Source organism: Grus americana, chromosome 13, assembly GCF_028858705.1.
Source record: "Grus americana isolate bGruAme1 chromosome 13, bGruAme1.mat, whole genome shotgun sequence".
NCBI lineage: Eukaryota > Metazoa > Chordata > Aves > Gruiformes > Gruidae > Grus > Grus americana.
In genome coordinates, this window is record NC_072864.1 from 21,738,647 (window position 1) to 21,761,897 (window position 23,251).

Genomic DNA, 23,251 nt, shown 5'->3' on the forward strand with positions numbered 1-23,251 from the left:
GTCCTCTGTGCACCAGGCTTCTGCTGAGTGTGTGTTTTTGTTTTCATAGTCCCAAGGATCTCTTTTTTTTTTTTTTTTTTTTTCCTCCCCTGGAGGTTGCTGTTGCTTTATGGTGTTACATACTGAGTGTTTGCCGTATCTCCTTTTGCTGAGAGAAGAGCGGGAGAGGCTGTGCTACCTTTCTCTCCTCCATTTTATCACTGTGGTCCTGGAATTTGGGCCCCAAAAGGCTGCAGACGGGCTTCTCTTTCAGCTTAACTGCATGGGCAGTGTATCTCTCATGTAGAGAAGTTGCATTGCTATCATAGCTACGGACTACCTCCAAGAGTGCTTTTGGCACCCTGGTCCATGGTGGAGCTCATGGTGTTCTCCTGGGTGTGAGGGGAATTGGATAGATCCTTTCCTGCGCAGCTCTGCTGTACAACCAAGCAAGGAGAGGCCACTTGATGGTCCTGAAGCATGGCCATGCTTAGATCTACCTTGAATCAGATGTGGCAGAGCATGTGGGAATGGTGAGACTGGAGGAGGATATAGACCCTTCCTGTCCTGTGAATGCTGGCTGCTCGTGCAGCAACAGAGCAGTAGCCGGAAGGCTGTCCTGCTAATCTCTGTGCTTTGTCCCGTGTCCTCCAGTGCAACCACTTGCTGTTGCTGGGTAATCAGCTGTCCTGTTAAAATAAGCTCAAGGAAAACATTATTTATTGGAAGAAAGATGGCACTTGCATGGCCTGCTAAATCATGGTGGCAAACAAACACTGTGGTCTCTGGCTTCCTGCAGGGTTCAGCAGAGGCTCTGTGCTGTTTGTTCTGGCCTCCTTTACTGGGCAGAGACCTGCTTCATAGCTTCTCCTAGCTAAACTTCAAGCTGAGGTCAGCTATTAGCACTAGTGCAGCTTCAGCTCTTGTTTGGGTCCTGCCCCTCGTTAGAAGATGATGGTGTCTGGGTTTCCTGGCAGGTATTACTGCTCGGCAGCCTGTCGGTGCTTTCGTCTTGTTTTTCCTCTGCTCTTGGCTCCTGCAGTGTGAGACTGCTTTCTGCCTTGTTTCTCTTTGCTTCTGAATGATTTGTTGCTTCTCCCTTAAACTGCTGTGCTAGGTGCCGGGCCGATGTCCTGTTAGTGTACTGGACCTCTGAGGTTACAAGCCGTGACTTAGTGCGGTCTGCTTTTGGGGGGGGGCGGGGAAGGGGTTACATAGGGGTGAAGCTTACTGGAGATGCAGGCAGATTAGGAGAGGTTACCTCACCTTTTGGAAGGATCAGGAGAGGACTACTAAGGAAATAAGTTCTGGCCGTGCTGGGTTTGAAGCTCTGAGGGGGGTGAGTCCAACCCCAGGAAGGGCTGGGCTAGAAACACAGGCTGCTGTTTGGTGCTGAGGACATCTCAGAGAGGTGAAGAGCTCGTGGTGAGACGCTGATGGAGGAAAGGACCGAAGACGACAGTTCTCTGTGTTCAGCTGTGGCCCAGAGGAATTTGCTGCTTGACAGCAGAGGGGAGGTGGCATGTCACTGCTGGTGGTGTGCCATCACAGAAAAGGCCTTAAATTCTGCAGGGAATGAAGGGTCTCTGGGTGCTTCTCGGGTGAAATTTCAGAGAATCAGCTTCAGGAGTGTCTGAGGTGGCTGTAAACAGACAGCAACAAGCCAAATGGTAATGACTGCAGTCGTCTGAAGGGAGATGTGGGTGATATAGCTGATCAGCAGACTGCTGTGTAATCCCTCAACTACTTTACTGCCTCAGGCCTGGGAGATGGCAAACGATATTTTAATTTTTATATATGCAGCGATGGCCCCGGGTGCTTTGGAGTGAGATGTCGAGATTACAGCAGATAATTGCGTGAAAACATCAGTTCAGCTCAGAAGCTGCGAAAGCTAATTCTATATCTGTGCATGAGAAGACAAATCAGTCCTTGCCTGGAAGTGCTTGAGCCCTTAACTTGATTCAGAGCTCTGCAGTGCAGCTACAGGAAGAAGGAAGGGGTAGAAGTATGAGCTGGTGGGGTATTGGGTCACTGTCCGTGTGGGGCTTATAGGACAGGCTTTGATGACAGGCAGATGTCTGAAAGACTGAGTGATGGGTTGATTCCTTGCTATGACAAAGCAAACTTGCAGGAGAGGATAGTAATGTTACTGTGGATCTGAAGTCTCTCAAGAAAATGTCATCTGAAATGTCGAGGTGTGGTGTTCGCACAGCGGTGCCTTGAATTAAGCTTCAGTTGTGTTTATGCCTCATACACAGTCAGCTGCATCGAAACCAGAGGGCCTGATCCAAGAGCTGGAAGGAGGTGGCTGTAAGTATATGTCACGGTAATCTTGAGCGCTACCCTATTTGAATACTCAGCAGAAAAAGGCTGCCGTTCTGACAAGCTGTTGTGCTCTTGCTTGAGGCAGCTTTCTGGGAACTGTGACCTGGCCATAATTCACCAGTTTTTGCGGGGGAGAAAGCAAAAGCATTATGGTAATTCAGGCACTCCCTTGCCAAATGCTGGCTCAGTCTGTTTCTTAAAGTGCGTGAACTGCTTGGAAAAAATGCCGAAACAGGCAAACGTACCTCTCAAAAGCAGTTGCTAGGTTGAGGCTGTGTGCTGCTGTTAGTCAGCATCTGGAGGAGCTCATTGAGGGTGGCTGGGCTCTGGGTGCAGGTCTCTTTCTCTTTCAGCAGGCGGCTGGGGAAGAGGCATGGCAGAAGACTTGCAACTGGTGTCTTGTCCACATGCAGTGTGTGGGATCTCTGACAGCTGCCCCTGCTGAGGTGCTGCTGTCGCTGCCAGTGGCAGCGTTAGGAAATAGGAGCTTGAGCTTTTGGAGAGCTTGAGGCCTGCTCAGCAGTGGGTCCACTTATTAGTCACCGTGCTACTGGGACAGCAATTCTGGCAGGGGATTTGTGAAACCACGGGATTAGTCTGCTCTTAACTGAGAAGCCTGATGTGAATAGTCTTACTAAAAACTCCCAAACCCTCTTGGCTGTGGTTCGGTAACTGGCCCAGTGGCTGGAGGAGGACAGGCACTGGTACGCTGTGGGATGCATTGAGTCAGGTTTTATAAATCCGGTCCAATTGTTGGAAAATATGTTCTGTTCTGTCTGCTTGGATGCTAAGAGATTCAGAAGAGTTTAGTTCCTGCAGTTTGTGGCTGGCCTTCCCTGTAAAAATTAATTCCAAGTGTTATATAAACATGGCCCTTATTCCAGTTGCAACATAATGTGCTGTGGGGTTGGGGGGGCACACCCCCCCCCCCCCCCATCGAGCAGGACAAAATGCTCTGGCTAAGCAGCTAATGGGAGCTTGCTCAGAGCTGTTGAGGAAGAGGCTGCAAGGCTCAGCATGCAGCTTGTGTGATTCTGGTCTAAATGCGATGCAGCTTCGATTTCCTGGAAGTGGATGATACAGCAAACTCTACTTCTTGTGTCACTGTGTCTCTATAGCATCAAGAGACCCGAGAGCAAGGTGGCTTCTTGCAGCCTCAAAAGTAAGAGCGGAGTTGCAAGTCATGATGATACCAAAAGGAACTGATGGTTTTGGAGGAGCAGAATTGGAGTTGAGGAAACAAGCTGAAACCTTTGGAAGCTTCCCTACTGAAGTAAGGCACGGTAGGATATGCAATAGCTGCTTCCTCTCCAAGGTCCTGTATAGCTGCAAAACAACATCACATGCCTTTTTGGGCAGGCTTAATTTTTATTGTAGCTCTGCACAATTACAGAGAACTGAAAGTAGGAGGTATATGAATGTAGCTACTGCAGTCTCCTGTGCCTTCCCTTGTGGTCTGATTTTATGGGTGCAATACTCTTAGCTTTTCTCTTGTATTCATTGAGCAACTGCTGAATTTTGCTCCATGCTTTCTCCAGCCTCCACTAAAAGCAAACTAGTAAAGCAGTTATCTGACAGTGGAACTTAATTTCCACTCGGACTCCAAAGCTCAGCACCCAAGAGCTTTCAAAAGAGGGACTGAAACTCATTAAGACATAATTCCGGTAGATTTCCCCTCTGTGACTATATCTTAGCTTTCAAAAATCAAGCAATTGCAAAACAGATGGGTGAGAACTTTTTGCATGCAGAGTGCTGCCTGTGAGCTGGGCTTTTTACAGGGTTTAGCAAGTGATTATTGTCAGTAACAATCCTATGCAGGCTGCATGGAGGTGAGGGGCATTCTGAGTTTTGGCACGATCTAGTGTTTGGCTTTGGAGTTTTCAACATGACCCTTGTCCCTGCCTTGAGTTTTTCAGACTGTGTTTTCCCACCTTGAAAGTGCAAGCATAAGTTGATAATGTTTCAGCAGAATAAAAAACAGCTGTTTAGCTGCAGCATAGTCTGGGGAGCAGAGATCTAGGTTAAGTTTTCTTTGCTTCAGCCATGATGTGTGTTGTTGGGCGGGTAGCTCTCTTTGCTGTGCCCAGGATTCCTTACTAAAAGTAGGAGTACCACCAAACTCTCCAGTAAACCGCTGAGAAACATGACAGGGACTGAGTGCTATTTAAGTCTCTGGCCTTTCCCCCCCTATAACCACCATCTGTTTCCTGTGAGACTTAGCAGTGGTAATATCTTCATAACTAAAGAGTGCTGGGTCAAAACCATCTTTGCTAGACCTCCTTGGAAATACCCAGAAGAGTTAAAGTCTGCTTGAAAGCCATTTGACTCTTTCAGCCCTTGGGCTGAGGACAGTATCGCACTGTACAGTACAAGGACAGCTTGGAGCCTGGTGCAGAGGATGCTTTCCAGCTCGTGCCTGGAGCTGGATGTAATGTCCAAAGGTCAAACTCCTCAAGCTAGGCTGAGTCCTTGCTCTGACCTTGGTGCCGTGGATGCTCGTGCCATAATGCTGAGGACTCGTATGGTTCAGTGGAAGGGAAAGGCAACCTCAGTTCTCCTGCTTCAAAGAAACCAGGGAGAAATGTCTGTTTTGTTTTCTCTGGATGGTGTGTTCACATCTGGTTTGACTAAACTCTTCCAGCTACTCTCCTTTCTCCATAAAGGTCTTGAATCCCTAGGAGGGTGCTCGCCTAACTGGTCCTCTGAGGTGAAGCTGAAGGGAGATGAACATTATGTACCAGTGCAACTAGTAGACTAGGATTATATGACATTCCTCAGTTCTGGATTCAGTTTTTCCATAGAGACACTTAAATGCTTTTGGCTCAAATAGGGCTTTTATCTTGACAGAGCTCAGCATGTTGTGGTTGCTTGTTGGCCAGGACTGCAGCTTGGTTGGGCACCTGACCTGCAGCAAGGGTAATGGAGGAAACAAAGGTTTCCTCTGCTTGAAACTGGAGGAGGGGAAGGCTTCTGAGCATGTTCCTCCATCCCGGGCAGGGGTTGCCTGCCATACGAGATGGATTTAAATGATCTTCCTCTTCACCAGCCCCTCTCTACCTCTTAATGCCTGACTTCTGTTTACCGGTGCAATTAGCTGGACTGACTTGATAATGTAAAACCTAGCTGCTTTATAATTTCAAGGTGGTTTGTGTCTTTTTGACTTTAAAAGCTTTTCAGATGCCTCCACATCACTATATCTGAGGAAATTTGCTTGTGGGTGCAGATGAGTTCTTGGTCCCGATGGCTCTGGTTGCAGGCTTCTCTGAAGCACTTTTGGCTGGATGAAGTGCTGAAGTTTCTTTCTCTTTTTTTTTTTTTTTTTTTTTTCCCAGATTTCTAGCAATCTTCCTAGAAAATCAGTAACCTTCCACCTTGATCAAGCGCACTGGACAGCTGGCACAGATGTGTGCTGTTACACAGATAGCATCACAGTTTTGTCTTTAAGATGGGGCAAGGCTGGTGTGGTGAAATGCTGATCTTTTACTGCGTTTGGATAGTCCATGATAAAACCGAGCAGAAATACAAGGGTATGACTTAAGATGTGGGTTTTGTCTAGGTGATCTTTCAGAGAAGAGAATGCCTAGAGAAGTGCTGAGCAACAGCCCTCTTAGGTATGCTCAAAAAAACCCCCCAAACCCAACACAGACCCTGTAGAGTAAAATTGTTCTTTTCTTTTTCAGACTTAAAACTGCACCTCCAGAGCACAGACTATGGGAACTTCCTGGCCAATGAAGCCTCCCCGCTCACCGTCTCTGTCATAGACGACAAGCTGAAGGAGAAGATGGTGGTGGAGTTTCGTCACATGAGGAACCATGCATATGAGCCCCTAGCAAGTTTTCTGGACTTCATCACGTGAGTACCAGCTGTTCGTGAACAGCATTTGAAATGTTGGTGTTCTTCCAGACTTAAGGGCTCTCAGACTCAGCCCTGTAGCTGCTATGTTTTCTGCAGCTTCTTGAATGAAACTGTTTTGGTTGTATCTGGAGGTCTCGAACCAGCAGCACGGTATCACTGCGTCGTTAAAGGCTTCTGCTCCTGGGGTGTGCACGCTTCGTCAGCACAGCTCCGTAGCTGCTTTCCATTGCAGAATTGGTTCAGTCTCAATTAGAACTGTCACCCTTGTGGCTTGTGTTAAATTTTCCTGGAATTTTTAAAATATGATCCGGCTGTAAAACACATGCACGTGCATGACAGCAGTTGCATGCTAGTTCTGACCCACCGAGGTTGATGAACCTTTGTCAGGGTTGCTGTGATTCTGCCATCCCACCGCAGGGGCTGTAGGCCTTCCTCTGACCCTCCACAAACTGCTTCAGGGAGTTGAGCTGGCCAAAAATTGAACAATTTTTCACTTTTGGGGTTAATCTTTCATTGATTTGTTTTTTCTGGGCCAGCTCAGTGGGATCCAACGAACACCAGCTCTAGGGGAAGGGAGGGCCTAGAATATGCAGCAGGGAAGGATGAGCTGCAGCAGCCTCAGCATGTCTCTGTCAGCGCATGAAAAGACATGCTGAGGGTGTGTGTGCTTCCACAGCAGGTTCAGCTGATGTGAAAACCTTAAAATAGCACAGCGTTCTCGCAAGTATCTTCTCCTAGTAGTTTTCCACAATCCTCTGCTTCCCTGTGTGTTGCTCTTGTTTTAATTGGTAATAAAAAGAAATTGCTAGCCTTAGTGAGATACCAGTTGTGCTAGTTTGCATCTGAAACATGGAAATAAAATTGCCTTTTTTTCTTTCCTTAGTCTATGTGCCTGTAAGCTCTAGTTTGGCTTGCAAACAGCGTAGCCAGTGGCCTTCTCTGAGCAGTAAGGAGATATCTCATGGACAAAAGTGAATTTCTGGGTCAGTAGAATGTGACCTTAACTTGGATCTCTGAGAGGAAGATTGTACTCTGTTCTTGAGTCAGACAGCAGATGCATCAGCATTCATTTATTTGCTATAGTGAGCTTGGGCTCATCGCAGGCACTCCGGCAAGTGGTGTTTAATCTTGCTTTTTTAGCAGCTGAGTCTGCGTTATCTTGCTTACCACCTAGAGATCTTTTGAATGGTGCAGGCCAATGTGGAAAGGCCTTTGTGGTCGATTCAAAGATTTTAAATTTTGGCCTATCCATTGCATCTGTATGTGCAAATATTGATTAAAGACCTGCTTCTGCTGTATTCCTTCCTGTTCCATCCTTCCTATGTCTGGACGCTATCTCATTTTTCCAACCCAGTGGCTCATATCTGTTATTTTCTGGGTCACTGTGCTAAAGCTGCCTGTCTCTTAAGCCTTTCCTGTTTTCCAAGAAATAGTTTTTTCTGGTATGCCTGTGCTAAAACTCATGAAGTTTTCATATTTGACTCCAGATATGGAGCAAGACATGGCTAAGCCCTGATTTTGGAGCAGTGTTTGCAAAGGATGAAGCAGTTTTTAGCTCATCATCTTAGTTGTATGGAGCAATCTCTTGTATTTTCTCAAACTTAAGTTAACTTTCAAAATACCTCTTTGCCCATCTTTACTGATGTCTTCGCAGCAAAGTACTGTTTGAGCATGGCAATATTACGTAGTTTGTCCTTCACTAATGCCTGTCCTTTGCGGCTCTACAGGTTTATGGAAATGTCTAGTCTCCAAGGAAGTATCATAGTAATCACTAATGGTCTCTTAGCTTCTGTCGTATCTTTTTAAAGGCAATAGTTTGGGCAGGACACATGAGTATCTTGCAGACTTTAAAACTTTGTTGTTCCCTAACTTTGAAAACCATGTGTGGAAAAGATCAGCTGAAAGGTCTCGGACCATGCCTGCCCTCATTACACTCTGCGTGATTTGGTAGGAAGGCTGTGAATGGCTGTGGAAATCCAGTTTCCTGTTACACCAGTCCTGTTGACCTTTATCCAATGTCTACATCCAGCTTGAGTTGTGCAGAGAAAACCTTAAACATCTCATCTAATCCTATGGGCTGGTTCTTGCCAGCTGTTGGAATGACTTAAGTTTAAAACTGGTGTTTTGCCCTCAGCTTGATTTAACTTTGATCTTGTTCTGCTTCTGTCTCTTTGAGTTCTCTATAGCAAAACACGATTCTGTGCAGCTATCTGTGTCTCTTGCCAACTGCGTAATCTCTTCTTGAACATATTGGTCCCATTCCACACAGGATGTTTCTTCCTTGAGTTGTCATCACTCTCATCTCTTTTCCTTTTTACCCACAAGATTTATTTTAACGCCACTGTCGGCAGTGCTGCCTAGAGGAAGGCAGAAGATGAAGCAGCAGAAAAGCGTTTTCCTACGTGGAGCATCTCCACTCTCTTGCGGAGCCTTTTGTGCATGAAGTGCACAAGTGTTCCGTTGTGTTTTGGTGTGGTTCTGCTGCACCACTGATGGACGGGTCTCCTCTGAGTCTGCGCTTATCACACCAATGGAGTATCGATGAAATAGAGAAGGTGTTACCAGCTTCAGCTGGCCCAAGGTGGGAGTTGCTATCAGTGTATTAGAAGCTCTTATAAATTCCAGTGACACTACATACATAGTAAAACAGAAGAATGAGGATGATGAAACACAGGGAGTTTGGAGAGAATGCTGGTTTTGCCCAGTGGGTTTTAATATCTTCTGTTGATAATCCTAATATATTTAGTGACTGAGCTAGTAGAAAAGAGGGTAGACTAGATGTGACTTGGGGTGCCTTTCAGGCTGCGTTTTGTTCCCCGAAACTGTCCCATGGGTCATAATAGGTCTTGATTTGGGGCAGGGATCAGAAGTTTCAGAGATTATTGTCCTGCTGACAGTGTGAAGCATCCCAAACAGTTGGAGCGGAGAACAGCTCTGTTTGGAGGCTGGCAGCACGTACTTGTGCCGGTAGCCTTCATCGCACCCAGGCTTACGGCTAGGCAGCATTGTACAACGTTCAGCCAACAGACGTCGGCAGTGCTGGGGATGTTGTGCCTGTGCACAGAGGTACTGTGTCATCCTGCCTGCCTGGGTGATACTGGGGCAAGCCTGGGCCACTTGATCCTCCACCCTGGGCACACAAATAGGCGTAATGGGGTGATTTATCTTTCCCTTTTGAACATGGCTATTTCCCACTCCTTTCTTTTTATAGTAGTTAATGAAACTTGTGCAGGAAATAGTAAAGACCGCTCCTGGTAGACAGCTCGGGGCAAGCAAGGCACCAGCTGGTCAGAAGAAGAAATTGTACTCAACCGAATGTGTCTGTGTGCTAAAACTGTACAGACTGAATTGAAATAGAAAATGGTAGAAAGATATGGGAAGTTTGAGCAGGGCTAGCTTCTGCAGGAGGAAAGCTTGAGTTTGCTGGGACTCTCTTGAGAGAGAGGCACTGGGTTGTAAACAGAGACTTTAAAAATCAAGTGGGATTGTAGGTGGTGTGTCTGGCTTGAAATGGAAGGAAGTGTTCTGTAGCATGTCCAGCTGAGCTCTGAAACTCACTGCTGCTGAATGCCTTTGTATGGACTTAGATTTTTTTGCCTTCTTAGAAATACTGGATCACCTCACACAAGACAGGCCCATCGAGGCCCGTTAAACATTTGGGTACCATCTTGCTGAGAGTGGCCAGGGTGTCGAACACTGATGCCAGGAGGTGGAGCAAGCATTTTTAAAAAAAAAAAAAAAAAAAGGCAAGCTTTCTCTTTCATGAATGTCCTGCTGGACTCTGGGGTGCTTTTGAGTTGATTCACAGGTGACTGTTCTGCTTGTTTTCGGAGGGTGCTTAGACCTTGATCTGGGGCACATTGCTGAGAAGATCTGGGGAACTGTCTGATCTTGGGAGCAGCCGTAGTCCTTGTCCCCTTTGATTGCCAAAAGCCTGCATGGGATTATGCTTCGTGGTTTCTTTCACCTCTTCTAAGTGGCCCATGAACTAGATGAGGACACGGGACAGAGAAGCAGCAGCGGGGATGGCGGGGGGGCTCTGGAGCACCAGGAGGATGTGTGCTCCTGGCGTCCTCTCCTTTGCCCAGCTCCAGGGAGATGAGGCAGCGCTGTCTGCAACTTGCCGGAAGGTGGCACTCCTGCCCCATGGCTGCCTGTCCCCAGGTAAGGGTGGGCACCTATGGAGATGGGCAGCACTTAACTTGTCTCCTGAGCTTAGGGGAGAGGACGGTGTTTAAAAGCACACGAACAAAACTGACCCTAGAATGCAGCTAGGTGGCAACCCCAAAGCAAGATCTTCATTTCTTAAGTCACTTGCTACCACTGATTTCTGTCCTGTTGTGCTCCTCTCCTGGCACCACGCTGACTCTTTCCTGGCTCTGATCCTCTTCAGGAACTCTGCTGTGGCAAGTGTTGCGTTGTTAGTACCAAAATATTGAGGAAGTTGGCTGATTTCCCTTTTGTTTTTTCAAGTGGTGGCTGTAGCTGGCAGCCTCTGCCACTGCATATCATGGCAAGGAAAAGCTCAACTTGTTGAACTTCCATGGTCTCTGTAACAAACACCTGCTAGCTCTGCGCCTTGCTGGGCAGCTCCTTGCTGGCAGACTGCTGGTGCTTCCCTGTGTTTTTCATCTGACCGTAGTAGGTTCTGACTGATAGGCACAAGTTGGCTGTTAACATCTCTGCTCCAACACAAACAATAGAATGTTTGGCTGAGGGAATGCAGCGATGTTCTGTAGGGCAGCAACAAACAGGTATTAAGTGTACTTGAAACAGCAAAACCCACTTCCTGAATTCAACAAGCACGTATTGACTTGTGGGATGGAAGTGGGTTTTAGGTTCTTCTCGGTGATGTGCTGCCCTGCCTTTCTGTAAAGGCTTTGTTCTTTGTGTTAGCCTGACACGGTGCCATGTCCTGTCTCTCCTTCCTTCCAGTGTTCCTGTATACAGTTTAGATAGAATTCTTTATCTGTGGTTCACGCTGTCTCTCCTGACTGTAGCCTGCTGTAGCCTGATCAGATTGTCAGCTTTAATATTTTTCCGGGGGGAAGGAAGGGGGTTTTTTGCCCTTGCTTTAGCACAGTTTCTTCCTGCTCTGGAAAGTCTGGTTTCACAGCAGCCTGACGTGAGGGCTCTGGCAGCTGATGGGCCCCTTGAGCTCTTGCAGCGAGCTGATGGGCAGAGAAGGGTTCGATCTTTTGCTGAGGTGGGGGAGCTGCTGGTAACTGTGTGGAAACTGAGTCCGCTGTAGGAGTGAGGTCTGAGGGGAAGCTAGGTCTAAACACGTTTTCCAAAGCTGTGATGAAGCTCGTCCTCAGAGGACAGACTAGGTCATCTTTTGTCTTTACCTTGCCAGTCTGCTAGGGCTGGGAACCAGGTTCTTTGTTGCCCTGAGGATGCAGCTGGGAACTTGACTTTCAGTATGTTTTTGTGGTCACAAGACGTGTTTTTGATGAGGCTGCATGTACCTCTTCCCCTTGCACATGCCTTTTCTTAGCTGACGCTTTCCTCTATTACCTTCTCCCTGACCCAGTCTTGCTCTGCCTCTCCCCTGCACTGGATAGATCTAGTTTCTGCTGCACAACTTTGAGTTCAAACTTAATCTTGCAGCAGTGGTTTTTCTGGAGCCAAATTGTTTCAATTGCTACTTGAGCTGAAGAGCAATAATCTTCTTCTCTGGATTAGGAAGTTGCCTGTCTTTATTCTACATATACTGGAGTGTGTGGTATAACTGCAGAGGTTATAAAACACGACTGCATCCTTTCGAAGTCTTTTCTTGCAGAAGAAAAAAATCCAAATTCTGTACATTAGACACTTGCAGTTTATTTGGGTGAATGCAACAATCTGAAGGATCTTTCCTAATGCTGCTGTGGTTAAAAGTGCACTATACTATTTTCGATTAGTTGTTGACTCCTTAGAGGCGGTGGGATCGGGAAGCAAAAATTACCATAGTGGCCGGGGATCCTGCAATAAAAGGTTTATGAGCCTTTTCTGGCAGAGACAGTTTTGGCAGAGAAGCACAGGTTTCTGACAAACAGCTTCCCTGTTTGCAGGGAGTGCAAAGTTGAACTGATAAGCCAAGTTCTTGGAGGGATTATGCAATATTCAAAATAAGAGGGCATGTAACTAATGGTCTGGAAATGATCACAGACTTGCATCCTGTGGGTGGTAGCATCAGAACTGCATCTGTTCTCCCGCATACCTAGAGGATACAGATCTCATACCAGTTTCCCAGAACCAATGTCTATGAAAATGGACTGGGTTGCATGCCTAAGTGGTGGCCATGGAAGTCATCTTTCAAAATGGTGTGGCTGCAGGTGTCCTCATTGCAAAGGGACTCTTTTGAAAGGTGGATTTCACTGTGTATTATGTTGAGTGGATGCTTTTTTTTCTTCCCCCCAAACCTCTAGTGCCTGGAGAACACTTCATTTGGCCAGTGGATTTGAACTGGAACAGTGTAACCCTCCTTCTGATCATCGCTGTTCTTCTTTTGGAAGGTGTTAGCATGGTGCCTAGCAAGCACAGCAAGCCACGGTAATGATTGGAAAAGCCAGCAAAAGGTTATCAGTGGCAGTAAAGATGCAGCAAAATGCTACTGCTGAGCTCCAGATGTAGGCCTGTGTTTCACTAAGAAAGATAAATCTTTAATGAAACTCTGCAGCCCTGAGAAGGGGCTCTAGCATGCAAGCTGTGGGTGATTAGGTGAGAACGCATCGCCCCTGGATAACACCCGCAAGTGTCCAAGCTGATGCTGTTTCATCCAGAGGCAGTGTGGGGACTTAACTATCTACTTGGGCTTTGTTTAAAGCTGAATCCCTTGGTGATTCTGCAGCTCGCAGGGACAGTCCTACCACTTCCCTCATGTTCCTTCTCGCAATCTTTCCCTCTACAGGCTGGACAGTATGTCTGTTAGAGGCATAAAATAGGGAGGGAAGGAGTATGTTAAGAGGTTATCAGTGCTCCTCTGATCAATTTATGTGTCGTTGCAACTTTTCCAGAGGACAACCTGCGTGCAATGCCTTCAGTTGGATGAACATTCGCTGAGCACTTCTGTCCCCGTGCGATATGCTTCACTCCTTGACTGAAACCGTTCTCAAGGTCTTCTGGTGCTGGACCTTAGCAGCCTTCATTTTCCTTTTGCTTTTCCATCGATTTGCCTCCCCCAGTGCTCTAGGCTGGCAAGTTCAGTCCAGAGAAGGCCTGGGGGCCAACAGCACTGCTCCTGAAGAATTCCTGAGGGCATCTTGGGTCCTAGTCCCCTCTTCCAGATCCATTCTGTATGCTAGCTTGAAATCTAGCAAATACTTCTATAGAGCTTTGCGTAAATACTGCAATATTTAGAGGCCAAGCAAAATATTGCGTCTACCCCATATGGTTTTCTGCATGTCAAGTGGCATCATGTTTTTTTTCCTTGTCTTCTGCTGGCAGTAGGTCTTTATACACAGTAACGTTCTATATGTTGTTATGATTGGATATTAGGAAAAAATCCTTCTCTGAGGGTGCTGAGGCCCTGGCACAGATTGTGCAGAGAAGCTGTGGCTTCCCCTGGCTCCCTGGCAGTGTTGAAGGCCAGGCTGGATGGGGCTTTGGGCAACCTGGGCTGGTGGAGGGTGTCCCTGCCCATGGCAGGGGGGGTGGGACTGGATGGGCTTTGAGGTCCCTTCCAGCCCAAACCAGTCTGGGATTCTGTGTTATTTAAGCCCAGACCACACATTTACTGAGAATCAGCTAAGGGCATTTAGGCCGTTAAACTCACTCAGCTTTCTTAACTACTTCAGGCAGTTTTGGGGACAATGTGAGTTTGTGCAGTTTAATCTTCTTTTATATCCTTGGAATTTTTTTAATAGTGCTTTACATGTAAGGAAGGTAAGAAAACAGTATATGCAAGTTTAGCTTTTGCAGCTGGTCTGTGTGAAAGCAGCATGATTAGATGTTTCTGGTCAATATTTAAAATGTAATTAGTGCTGAAGTCTGCTCAGCACAGCACAGAGTGCCAGGACTCAGCCTTGCATACCAGCCTAGTGTTTCTCAAGCTCTGAGATCAAGCTTTGAGTTAAAGCAAACAGAGACTCTTACATGAGGCTGTGAGGTGTTCAAAACATTCCCCGGTGTTTCAAGTGGTTTGTACGCATCTAGAACACAATATGATAGTCATAAAGCTTCAAAATGTAAAGTACTTCATCTAGCTTTTTTTTCTCGTTAGCCTTTAATGCAGCTAACACTGTATGACTGCTTATGAGCCGGATGATACCACTGGAAAACTGAGGTCAGTATCCCAAGAGACCTAGACTCACTACAAGATGGTAAAAATCATGTGGAGATGCAGCTAAATATAGATTGATGCTGAGAACATTCCTGGATACTTGGATTTGAAAGGCTGCCACAGCCTCTGTAGTACTGTGAAGTTACAACTCTTTGCTGTGAAATGGTCTCGTTGATCTAAGTTTAGCAGGGGACCCACTTATTGGCTGAGTGCCCTTGGTTTGTGGTGGCAACCATGAAATTCTCAGCTTTCTCTTTGGCAGGTTCACGAACCTACCACTTAGGTGTGGTTTTTATTGGTGTGACTCTAGGAAAGACAGTGTGCAAAGATAGGAAGATATCAGTGCACTTTGAGCAGAGACAATCACATGCTGCATCTACTCTTGCCATTCCCTGGACTGCCTGAGCTTCAGCTGCAGACGAGGGGTAAAACTGCTCCTGGCCAGAAGCTGCTGGTCTGACTTGCTCTAGTCTGAGCTGAAAAACTGATTTAATCCTTAACTCGGTTCATCTACTATTACTCAAACAAGCCTCGGTGAGGCACTGAGGTCTTCCTGATGCGCAACATCCCTCTCCTTTCCCGTCAGGACAGCTATACTGTTATTTACTGATGATCTTAAAATGACACTCCAGATAGAAGCATCTTACTGTTGGCACTGTTCTTAGCGTCAGCTACTGCTCTTTTGTGCTTTGAAGTCTGTGTGTTGCTTTTTGCCGTGACTGCTTATGTTGGGAGGTTGAGAGGGGTGTGACGAGTGGCTCTGCATACCGGCACCTTTGCTCAGGTCTTGAACCCAGGGGGATAGAGAGATGGGTCTGTGTACTTATGCACAAACCCAAGGAAGCAGTGGTACATCCAACCTTTTCCTTAAGTTACTTCTTCCCTCAGCCCCCTGAATACACGAACTGGATGAGCTGCAAGAGGGAAGTGCTAGATGCTAAAGTGACTATAGTCAAAACAACCTCATCATCATTTAAAGCTGTCTCTAGAATTCATGCCGAGTTCAGAGTACTGCTCTGATTCCGCTGGAGATTTCCCTTTTTCATCCCAAAATAAACACATGCTTCTACGGTAATCTGAGCCACTGCCCAATGCAATCACATAGTGACTTTGGCCTTGCTAGCATTAGTCTGCATTAAAGTCTAATGCTGGTTTTGGAAAGCATTAAAGTTGCTTGAGCAATGCAATACCTTAACCCATCCTGGCAAAACCCCCGAGCTGCAGCCCGGTTCTTCCTTGCTATGCACTTCTGCATCAGCTCTCTGCGTTTGCTGAGACGGAGGGCTGTCCTCGTGACCCCTTGCAGAGCAGCTGTTAAGCTACAGTTTGGCAAGGCTTTCAGAGGATCCCTGAGAAACGCAGGTCATGCAATGTTCCGTCATTAGTCATGCTTTGTGATCACTTGCAGTATTGTTTACGGTTTCTTTAGTATCCTGGAGCAGAAAGCAATAAAAAACCAACCTATCTGCTGTAGGACAATGACTCTTTATGATTAGATTAGATTAGTAAGTGGGGGAGGGAGAAGCCCTAACTGTCTTGGGGTCGATGCCTTGCAGGGCTATGCCTTCAGGCCAAGTTGTAAATGCCCCATGTGATGAGCTTACATGCATTTTATGTGCTACCCTGCTAAAAAGCCTTTCCTGATGTTCACCAGGCCATTGCAATCTTTCTTGTGTGTTTTGTTTATCTGTGGCTGTACTTAAATAACTCCAAAAGGAGGACGATGTAGTCATAGTACCTGTACATGGCTCTTGCATGTGTGTTCTCCTCCTTGATTCTGCTTGATAGCTATCCACGGATGACTATCCCAGAAGTTAGCTTCTGGGGCCTGGCTCTCCTGTTTTCTGAGAGGTCTCTGCTGTGCCTGTCTGAGACCATACGTCCCAAAACCAGCAGTGAGAGTGATCTCTGTGACCTGCTGCTGCTAGAAGGAACATTTTACCCCCCATGCACACCTTTTAGCTTCTCTAGGCATATTCTAGCCCGGCTTTGTTCTCTTTATGCGAGTGCCACCCTGTGTGGATTGTGCTGAACTGAGTGTCGCTGGAGGAGCGAGGATACTGGTTCTGGTTGTCCTGGACTTCAGGAAGCTGTAAACCATCATTGCTCTTATGCTGTGGATGGTACTTCTGTGCTTGCTGACTCTTTCCTGTCCTTTAATAAGAAATTCTACTCTTGTGTGAGATGCTACTGACGCTTCTCAGTATCAACTGAAATTGTATTTCTGTGAATGTGAATTTCTGGAATATACCACACCTCAAGTCAGTGGGTAACAGGAAGAGCGAGGCAGGGCGTAACTGTGCACATTGAAACGCTGGCTGAACATCCACTCTTTTCATGTCCATCTCTCTGCGTGAGCAGATAGCAGCTCAAAGCAGAAGTGAAAACATGTTTTTGCCCAAGAGTTTTGCTACGGTCTTTGTGGAGGCAAGGTTGGGGGCTTGAGATGCGGTGCCATTCTACCGCTTAAATAAAGCCCTTCCACCCCATGTCGCTGGCTTTAGCTTATATAGGGCCTCCATGTAGTACTTTCTCCTCTGAGCTTCTACTGAGTGTTTCCAGTGGCCTACTGCAGGGGGTTGTCCTCACCAAGGAGCTTGTTGGTCCTTCTACCAATCTCCCACCAGACCATCCTATGTCCTAATCTCTTTTCCATGCCAAGCAGACTGCAATAAGACTTCATGGTGTTGCAGGTGATCAACTGCTCCTGTTTTCTGACATGTCCTATAGTCTGTTCCTCTTATTAGCTGCACTGAGAGCTAGTGAAGGTTCAAATGCTTTTGTAGGGGTATGAGCTTGCATTAACCATGAAAGCTGAAACATTTGAAGCTGGTAAGAACCCAATAGGAGATGGGGAGGATGATGACAAAAGCTGCTCTATTAAACAAGTAGTTGGAAGCTCCTAGGAAAACTGCTGCCACCATAATTAATCTAATCCTTTGGGCCTGAGAGGAAATGCCAGTGTAGCCAGCACCTCTGCTATGGTCTTAGTACAGCTGTACTAATGGAGGCAGATGTGTTCTTGCTGGGAGCTGGCACAGGAAGGCAAGTGTTGCCCCTTCCACAGATGAGAGGAGGCTTTTCCAGCTGCCCTGGCACTAGAAGACTTGCCTCGTAGTCATGATTGACTGAGCCATGACTGCTTTTGCTGGGATCGAGCAGGGACTGACTGTGAATACACATGGTCTGGGCTCGCTTGAAGGAAACGGGAAGTATCAGGAAGGACTAGGTAGTGGTGCTGGTGTCTGCCTGGCCTTGGCAGGCACAAGAAGACCTTTGTCCTGCTGCAGTTCTCTTGTTATTGTAAAGGTTTGCAATGCTGTCGCAGTGGAAATTTGAATGAGAAGTTTCCCCTCTGTCTTGTGCATGGTAACCCCTCTTCCTGCAGGGATTAATCCTCCTCTGACAGTGAGATTTAAGTAGTCTCAATAGGTACTCTTTCAAAAACTTGCTGCTGGGCCTCCTTAGAGACCTTGGCATTTGGTCTGTAGACTGCATTTCCCCGGACTTCCTTGAAGGATGAGGAAACAAGCAAGTTAAGAGGTATAAATGAAATGCCATGCTATGTGCTCTGGCAGCAGAAGCCAGCTGGGTTGTCTTTCCTGGGACCATCAGTCTGAAAGCAGGAGCTTCTCATGTGTGAAGAGGGACAGATTTGGGCTGTTCTCCCCAAACCTTGCTGTGGCTTTCACGCTGAGCTGGACTGAGAGCACACGGATGAGCTCAATGTGACTCCAGTAAGCCAGGAGCTAAGCTGCTTTGAAGACCTGCGAAGAGAAGGGGCTCCAGGCAGTTTCCCTCGGTTCCTCTTGTATGGTTGACTTTGGCCAGGCTCCTTGCAAGCTGCAAATATCTTGTAGAGCGCGAGATCCGTGGTAAGCTGGGAATGGGAAAGAGGTGTGCTAGAGTATCGTGCAATGACTATTTCCTTGCCTGTTCCTTCACTGTAGGCTGAGTTGAAACAAATTTAGTCTGGTCCTATGTTGTTGCCTTGCTTTGATGAGAGTAGTCCCGCCTATGGTCTTTCCTGAAAGCTACTGTGTTGCACTAAGCGAACTTGCACGTTTGAGGGCAGATGGTGGAGCTGGGAAATGATCTCCTGTATCCTTGGTCTGGCACACCTCATGGACATGCATCTGCAGATGCTTGTATTTACTGGGAACCAGCTGCTTACTGCAAGGGACTTCCCCTCAGTTCTCATAAACAGGCCCTTCTTGCTGTCCTGGAGATTGCAATCATCGCCATGGTGAGAGTTGCACAAACAGAAGGCAGGATAATGACCTCACGGATTAAAGGGTAAAAGGAGATTTCCTAGTACAGGAACCTTGTGCTGATTGCTGTGGTTCTAGATTGAGCGTCCCTGGAAAGGTAGGCTGCAAACACAGAAGGGGTTTCAGCAAAAATAGTAGAGCCAGGAGGTAGGTACGTTTACCAAGCCCTGCAGTGTGAGGAAAAAGGCAGCACCTGTTTGAGGAACTAAGGTGTGGATTTGTTCCTGGACGTGCCCTTTGAGCATATTTGAGAGGCAGCAAGCCCATCTAATAAAAACGACCAAAATCTGCCTTTAACTGGCTCCACTTGCCCGCCTTTGATGCGGTTCAAAGGGAAACAGGGCTGCACTGTGTCCTCCTTGTTAGCTCAGAAATATACAGACATGCAGCATCCCAATGCTTTTCTGACAAAGGCATGCAGAGCCTTGCTGTCCCTGCCCTTGCCCCAGTCCCAGTCCACTGGCCTTAAGTTCCCTTTTTTTCAGCACTCAGGTACATGTGGGAAGCCTGAACCTCCCCAGAGCACCAACTCCAGATGTGCACAGCTCCTTCTGCCATTCTAGTTCAGGCCTGATCTTTTCCATCATCTAACTTTTTAGAGTTAGAGCTCTAGCAGCAAGAGCAAGGGAGCGTAAAATTCCAAATATCCTGCCCCTTTCCCTGAGGGACATTTGCAAAGGTATCTTCTGCTGACTGAAGAAAGAGAGGGAAAAAAAAAAAAAAGAAAATCCCTTGATGTTTTCCTGGTCTCACCTTGGTTGACTTATGGTGGTGAAGGTGCCTAGAGCACCGCTCGTGTTCTTGCTGGGGACACTTTTCCTCTCAGCTACTTGTATTTATGTGATGTCTCAATCCCTTGCTTGGACCTTCTACTTGGAGAAGGCCACTAGCCCTTCTTGTATTCCTAGTGTTCAGGCCAACTGTGTCTCCCTTCTCTGGCTGGACTGGGAGAACAGGGAGTTGATCTTTCCCCTCTACTCGTCACTGGTGGATGTCTCACCTGGAGTGCTGTGCCTAGTTCTGGACTCCTCAGTGCAAGAGAAACATGGCCATACTGGAGAGAAGGGCCACAAAGAGCTTGTGTTGGTGGAACTTATGCTCATGGTTACAGACTGAATGTCCCATTACCGCTGTGCCAAAGCCTGAATCTGCATATCCTGTATAACGCAGGCGGAGAACTTGGTTAGGGACATCATAATATGGACTAATGCGAAAAAGCATGTAGCTTTTGATGACAGAGGTGTGAAAAAGCTTGTGTGTGTGTTTGTGTGAATGAAGGCTGTGCCAAAGCTGCTAGCCCTGTTGTTTTTGGAAGGGAGTGGGGCTGCAGAAACGTGACCCTTTCTCCATAGTCTTGGCAAGATGGAGCAGTGCTGCTGGCAGCAAAGCTGAGCTCAAGCCAGGCTATCTGCAGATTCCCCTTTGCTGGTGTCCCATCACTCGCACTTTTGCACGTGCTCTCCAGGAAGCGTGCAATGCAAGGAGAGCAGTGGGAATGCTGGAAGGACAAATATTCCCAGCTATCTTGTGGGAGGGTGTGGGGAAGGTGGAGCCAGGCTGCTCTTGGAGGTGCATGGGGTTCGGATGAGAGACTGATCAGCTTTTGGGAAAAGACTTTTCATTGTGAGTGTGGTCAGATGCTGAAGCAGACCCCCAGGGAGGCTGCGAGATATACATCCTTGCAAATAATTCAAAGTGCAGCTGGAGCTGGCTGTGCTTGGAGCAGGACATCGAGCCAGAGACCTCCAGAAATCCCTTCCAATCTAATACTCTTCAATAGTAGGTAGGAGATGCCCAGATGGTGCAGTTCAGCTGTAGCATAAATCACAGCCTGGGATTATCCCTTTTCCTAGGCTGGGATGATAGGGAGACATTAAGGAGGCACCTTACTAGTCCTTCATGGGAAGGGCGCATCTTTCTGGAGATGTTCACAGGGACTGAAGATGTGTGTCCATCTGGTGCCAGGTGCTGATTTTTACATTATTTGTATCGTGACAGGCTTCCTCTCGCGTTCCTCCAGGTACAGCTACATGATTGACAACGTCATTCTGCTGATCACTGGGACCCTGCACCAGCGTTCAATCTCCGAACTGGTGCCCAAGTGCCATCCTCTGGGAAGTTTCGAGCAGATGGAAGCCGTGAACATTGCTCAGACGCCTGCAGAGCTCTACAATGCAATCCTGGTGGACACTCCCCTGGGTGAGCGGAGCCTTTCGAAATACCTCTCAGCTGTGCGTGGAGCAGATGTCCCTTCCTCCCCCAGACTAACTAGGTCCAACTAAGACTAAGTTGTGCTCCAGGAAGACAAAGCGACGGGTAATGCACAGATACGGTGCCTGCGCTTGAGTTCAGGTTTATGCCTGCCCTATGTTTTACCTCCTGAGAACCAGCTAGCTCTCTGTATGCTTCAACAAATGTCCAAACCAGCACACTGGTAGTGCAGATTGCTGCGGAGTTTGGTTTGTGAGAGCCAGGCCTTGAGCTGTCACGACACTGCAGGTGTAGCTAGATCTGATCTGCTAGACATGTCCATTTACCAGCTCTTCTGGGAATCCTCACCTGAAATTGAGGAGGAAGGAGAAAGTTTGAGAAGTCTTGGACAAAGTGATCTCTTTAATAATCGTCATGGAACACATGGTACACCTGCTTCCTTAGTGAAGGGCTCTCAGGTCCTCTGCTGGCATGAGTCACTTAATGTCCAGCACTTTTAGTTTGACCATTGGGCAATTTCTTGTAGGCAATTTTTGTAGGTAATTATAGAGATCTGCACATACCCGGTCTTGTTCCGAGACTGATAAAATTAGCTCTAGATCAAGGAAGGCTCTTTACAAACCAAAAAAACCCCAACGAGCAACAGCAAAAAAAAAAAAGTCTCCAAAAGCCTTTTTAAGCTCATTGTATAGCAGGATCCTGCACTGAGGGATACTGTCTCACAATTACAAGCCTTGACCGGGAAGCGCATGACAATAAAACCAAGTGTCTTATGAACAGTTGGACAGATACGTTTTTTAAAGATAAAAGGTGTAGGAAGTGGTTCTGGAGAAAAGATGGAAGTCTTTTTGCAGTAGTAGGAGACATAGTCACAGGAGACTTTCTAGGTTAGCATCTGTGGGCAAAAAAGTAATGAGGTACGCCTGAGTCGGCGATTAATCATTCTTTTGGGGTTTCTAGAAAGAACATAACACTTTAGATCATCATATTGTCTTTGATAGAAATAGTTGGTTTTGGAACTGAAAGTGCTTTTGCAAATGCTCTGTGTAATAATGGGGCAAATGAAGTAGTTGTCATGGAAAAATGATTTGCCAGATAGAGCCCAGTAAAGGAGGGAAAACATGTCTCGAGATATCTGGGTTGCAAGGTAGGGCAATCACACAGCAGGAGAACTGAGAGTTGAGCCCGCTGTAGGGATGATGTGTGGGAAGAAAATCCTCCTCATGAGTAAGTGAGAACCTTCCAATTTTGGGAATAAGATAGAAGCAAGTATTTCAAAGGTATTAGTTCTCAGAGACCTTAAAACTTCCAGCTGTGTATGGAGTGAAAAGGCCCTGTTATGCTGGCAAGGTGGTTCTGGAGAGTGAGGCTGCCACTTGAGGGTCTTGGCCTCTTGCAATCGTGTACTTGTAGAGGAGTGACCTTTGCCTGCTTCTGACCTAGCTAGGCTGAGTTCTTCAGACCTTTGCCCTGACGGTGCCCTTGAGGCTGTCTACCATCTAGTGTGGCATTTCTTCAGCAGGAGAGCATGGGGAGTAGCTGTGTTGCCTAAACAAGCAGGCACGCAGGCTCCAGTTGTTTAACTTGCGCTCTTTCCAGTGACCACACGCAAAGAAACAGCAGCTCTATCTCCTAAAAGTACTTGAGTAGCTACGTGGCTTGGTAGGAATGCCTAACCCCAAATGGCTTTCATAGGTTAGCAGGGCAAAATAAGAATTGCTGTTAGCCTAATTTGGGATATTGGAGGGCCAAGAACTGAAATAGCTGTGTTCTCATTCCTCTGCTACTCTGAAGTAGCCACTGCTTAGCTATCCAGGCTAGCCAGCGAGTCCTGCAATGAAAACCAGTCCTGGCACACTCTGTTTTCATTTTTGCCAGCCATAGGGAGCAGTGCTCCTCCAGCTACGTGGCATTGGTCTCTGATACTGTCGCAAAGAAACCTCTGCAGGGGTTAACCCCTGTTCAGGACTCTCTAGACCCATGGTGTGGCTGCTCTCTGTGCCAAGGAGCTCATGCTATAAAAGTGGTACCCGCCAGGGGTATGACCCTGCATCGTACCTGGTTTGCCACACAAAGTGGAGCACCGGTCAGTTCTCAGCGTGAGTGCAGTGTGCTTTACCCGCAGCTGGACTGCGTAAGCTGAGGAAGATCATATTTCTCTATGTAGCAAATTCAGCAAAGTTGGTTGCTGTGTGAGAGTTGAAGAAGTCATAAAAGTCCTGTCAATGGGTTTTATTGTGCTCTTGCTAACAAGCAAATGGTACAAGAGCCTTATGTTGCACTAGACTTACCTTTATCCGCAGCTTGCAATACTGTGTGTTAGGTCTGAAACACCTCTCTGTGTTCT

General features: G+C 47.1%; 1 protein-coding gene across 4 annotated transcripts in view; it reads left to right on the plus strand.

Annotated features, from left to right (window-relative positions):
• Nucleotides 1-23,251, plus strand: part of ATP6V0D1 (ATPase H+ transporting V0 subunit d1) — a 35,688-nt gene that overhangs the window by 4,228 nt on the left and 8,209 nt on the right. Inside the window, exons 1-4 of one of the 4 annotated variants that reach the window (XM_054841085.1) lie at nucleotides 1,986-2,289; nucleotides 3,423-3,587; nucleotides 5,985-6,156; nucleotides 20,714-20,892. In XM_054841085.1, coding sequence (XP_054697060.1) covers nucleotides 2,223-2,289; nucleotides 3,423-3,587; nucleotides 5,985-6,156; nucleotides 20,714-20,892 — 583 coding nt within the window. In that variant the 5' untranslated portion in view covers nucleotides 1,986-2,222. Of the gene's footprint in view, nucleotides 1-1,985; nucleotides 2,290-3,422; nucleotides 3,588-5,641; nucleotides 5,832-5,984; nucleotides 6,157-20,713; nucleotides 20,893-23,251 lie in introns of those variants that run through there. The other 3 variants (XM_054841084.1, XM_054841087.1, XM_054841086.1) reach the window with 3 other exon arrangements.